Here is a 3,885-nt window from a genome sequence, read left to right on the forward strand (position 1 = left end):
TTCTTTTCTCTAAGCAAAATAACAACTAAAGCAAGCCAGCATTTCTGACCCGTTCTACCTTGCTCATTTGAAGGAGAGTTGGCATAAAAATGGTAAAAATAATCTCGAGTGAGTTCGTAGCATCTCAGCCGCAGTGTGTCACGGCCGCGATTTGGTGTGGCTTTGCCGTGTGTCTGCCAACTCACGAGGTGTCAGTTGCCTTGCCGGGTCTTTAGAAGGTGTCAGTGACTGCATTTTGGCACAGGGCTGAAGAAGTCTCGTTAAAATGCTTGTGGTGACCAGCAAAGGGACGTACAGACATGGATGGAAATGGAGTAGAACGTCAAGCAAGAAAGCAGAAGACACCTGACTGAAGGACTGGAAACTCTGACGCAGATACTCACCGCTTTTGCCCACCCCGGGACCGCCCAGCACCGCGATCTTCACCTCGGAGAGAGAGGACTTCTTCCTCCGGATCCCTCGGATGGCGTTGCTCGTCATGCCTGGGGGAGAGCGCGTTTAGGACAGGAATGTGCAGGGGCGCGTCTAGGACGAGAATTAGCATTATTATCATTTTTAGAGGGGGGGGGGGTCTTATAGAGGGAATTCCAGAGTGAAGTTCTCTATGCATGCCGAGGTAAAATACCTACGGTATAAGAAGAACATTTCGGTGAAGTCTTAGCTCATATCTATGAAATGTGGTATAGATTTTCAAAAATAAAAAGGTGGGGCCACACTATAAACGAAAGGTAAACATAAGGAACAATAGCAACGAAACACTAAAATCCAGAAAAAAAACTGTTATCTGCCAAAAAGGTTACAACTTACACATTTAGCTGCTCGTGCTACTTTATTTACGACCCATTTACAAAAGCACTACGAAGAGAAAAAAATCCTATGGTAAACAAAGTTGATTAAGGTTTGCATATGCCGTACAGCCTATCTAAGGTCTTGGATTGGTGGCTGATGTACGCCGCTCCCACGCGGGTGCATGGCTGGCGAAAGGGAAATGTATTCCTAAAGAGGACCTTTCGAAACTGCTGTCTCATCTCCCAATTAACCTAATTTGCCTATAAATGGTTTCTAGTCATGTATTTACATTAAGTAAATTTTCTCTTTTTTTGTTTATGGAAAACAATTCGTAGATATCATGTTGGCATAAAAGGCACTTTTCAACTACAACTGTTCCTTGTTTGCTTTGTCCTGCAACCATTGTTCAGTAAAACGTTGCAGTCTGCAATCATAAGAGAACAAAGACAATGAGTCAATCTGTTCCTCTTTCTGTCAGACCATTTGCTGTTCGGCGCAGGAGGGGGGGGGGGGGGCATGCAGGGCCCGCCCCCGTCCCCGTCCCCGTCCCCCTCCCACTCTGGCCTCAGAGCAGCATTCATGGCCGCGAGCGGAGGAATCTCAACGACTCCGGTCATCTTTGAATCGCGCTCGTCAACGGGGCCTTCACGACGCCCTCGCGCCCTCCGATGAGCTCGTCGCATGTTCTATTCTCCGCCTCCGACTGCGCGCCCCTTGGCGAGCTGACACCGAGGGCGGGGCTGGTGCAGCCGACGCCGCGGGGGCGCCAGGTCGCGACCGAGGGCGAATCCCGCGGACACACGAGGAGGACTCAGGGACGAGAGGAAAGCTCCTCGTCGAGGACGGACGCTTCCCTCGGCGCTGGGGAGGGATTCAGTGCCAACAGGGGTCAGGATTGGGATAAGGATGGGGATGATGAGGAGGATAAACAAGATGATAATGATAATAGTGATGAGGATGAGGATGTTGATGATAATGATAATGATAATGAATATGATAATGATAACTATGATAATGATGATGATGATGTTGATAATGATAATAAAGATGATAATGAATATGATGATGATAATGAGGATGCTGAGGAAAATAATGATAATGATGATAACATTAGTATTAAGAATTATGATGATGGTAGTGATACTAAAAATGATAAAAAACAACAATGTTAATAATAACAATAAACTTAATAAAATATCCTCCCTATGATCGTCATAATGATGATAGTAATAATAATAACAATAATGATGATTATGGAAGACCTATGAGAGGATGCAGGAACATAATGAATAATGCTTGGTAAGAAAAAGAGTTGCATCGAAATTGAAGAAAGAAATATGGAAAGAAAGATAGGAATTAGTGATAGCAAAACAACAGCATCGAGCCAGAACAACAGCATCGAGCCAGAGACTCCAGTGATAACAGAGGAAGGAAAACATGTTGAGAAATCATTCAGCGAGTGGGAGGACCAGACCGCGGAGCCTAAACTGCTTTGTGCGCAAGTGGGGCGTGGTCAGTAACATCGCAATTGTATGGGGCGTGGTCAGTAACATCGCAATTGTATGGGGCGTGGTCAGTAACATCACAATTGTATGGGGCGTGGTCAGTAACATCACAGTTGTACGGGGCGTGGTCAGTAACATCGCAATTGTATGGGGCGTGGTCAGTAACATCGCAATTGTATGGGGCGTGGTCAGTAACATCGCAATTGTATGGGGCGTGGTCAGTAACATCGCAATTGTATGGGGCGTGGTCAGTAACATCACAATTGTATGGGGCGTGGTCAGTAACATCACAGTTGTACGGGGCGTGGTCAGTAACATCACAATTGTAATAAGTACTTAGAGAGTTGTGAAGTTTGGTTTCTGACGAAAATGATGGGGTATTCTATGGGCTGAGAAAGTAAGCCCTGGGGAGGTGCTAGGAAGAGCATGAGGATTGGACAGATTAAATTCTTTGGACCTGCAATAAAGATGGTTTGGAGAATTTGTCACTGACTGGAAAGGTAGAAAGAAAGAGGGTCAGAATACGTTGGGTGACAAGTCTAAATGACCGGTTAGCAGAGAAGGGCGTGGGTCAGAAAGTGGAGCTGTTGGAGAAAGCAAGACGCAGGGAATTGTGGCGTGACATGATCGCTTATCCCCTCGGAGATGCACCTAGAGAAGAAGAAATAGAGGAGGGAAGACTGAAGGAGAGAAGTGAAGATGATGGAACATTGGTAGAAGAAATTGTAGATGTAATGAGATTAGGACAAGTGACAGACACGAGAGGATTGAAAAGGGTAGATAGGAAAGTATTGCGGGAATGGACAAGAAGAGTTAATGGAGTGATAATGAGAATGGGATAAGAACTGAAAATATAAGGAATTGATTGAAAACTAGGAAGATGTCGCAAGGCCAGAGAACCAATGTGGACTAAAATACAAAAGCCTATTGATTCAATTAAGATAACATGTTAACATCCTTGAAAAGAGAGATTACGAAAAAGAACAAATATCTAAAAATCGAAAGAACTGCAACTGAATGGGAAAGTGAAACTGAGGGTGTATAACCGCGGAAAAAGGTAGTATTTTCTGCTCTGGCATTAGGGATAATTTTAAGAACATGAAAAAAGGCTGACTAGCTGAAAGAGAAAGGTGAGGACGATTTAATCATCAGTGTAGACAAGGTGAAGGCTCAGTGTAAGGAAATGCCAAACTGGAAGCCTCCTGGACTAGAGGGTATCCAAGGATATTGGAACATCTCTACAAACTAATAAATAGAGGTTCTCAAATCCCGACTTGGATGACAAAGAGGAAACCTGTATTGCGTCAAAAGGATCCACATAAGTCGAATGCGGTAGATCATGCCTTCCCTAATGTGGGAGCTATGCATGTATACTTTCCTCTGGTGGAACAAAGGGAGGTCGCTAAATGTGGGGTAAATAGAGGACACAACACCTTAGCCATGGCATGGTATCCCTCTCCTGGACTATGGAGTGAGATGAGTCTAGGTCTCTGAGAACGCTTTTGAGTTTATCGACAGTCAATGACAAGACGTAAAACGAAGGTAACATCTTCTGGGAAGCCATTAGGCACAGCCAGTATCAGAAAGGTCA

The 3,885-nt window shown here is 44.7% G+C and overlaps 1 protein-coding gene across 1 annotated transcript in view; it reads right to left on the minus strand.

Annotated features, from left to right (window-relative positions):
• Nucleotides 1-482, minus strand: part of LOC122260512 (ras-related and estrogen-regulated growth inhibitor) — a gene marked incomplete at its 5' end in the record, with an annotated part of 40,276 nt that extends 39,794 nt beyond the window's left edge. Inside the window, 1 exon segment of the mRNA XM_086542661.1 lies at nucleotides 384-482. Within this exon segment, the coding sequence (XP_086398787.1) occupies nucleotides 384-480 (97 nt within the window).
• Nucleotides 483-3,885: the final 3,403 nt, after the last annotated feature.

The sequence above is a fragment of the Penaeus japonicus genome, unplaced genomic scaffold (genome assembly GCF_977035675.1).
Source record: "Penaeus japonicus unplaced genomic scaffold, GWHDUDI00000001_assembly GWHDUDI00000012, whole genome shotgun sequence".
In the NCBI taxonomy this organism is placed as follows: domain Eukaryota; kingdom Metazoa; phylum Arthropoda; class Malacostraca; order Decapoda; family Penaeidae; genus Penaeus; species Penaeus japonicus.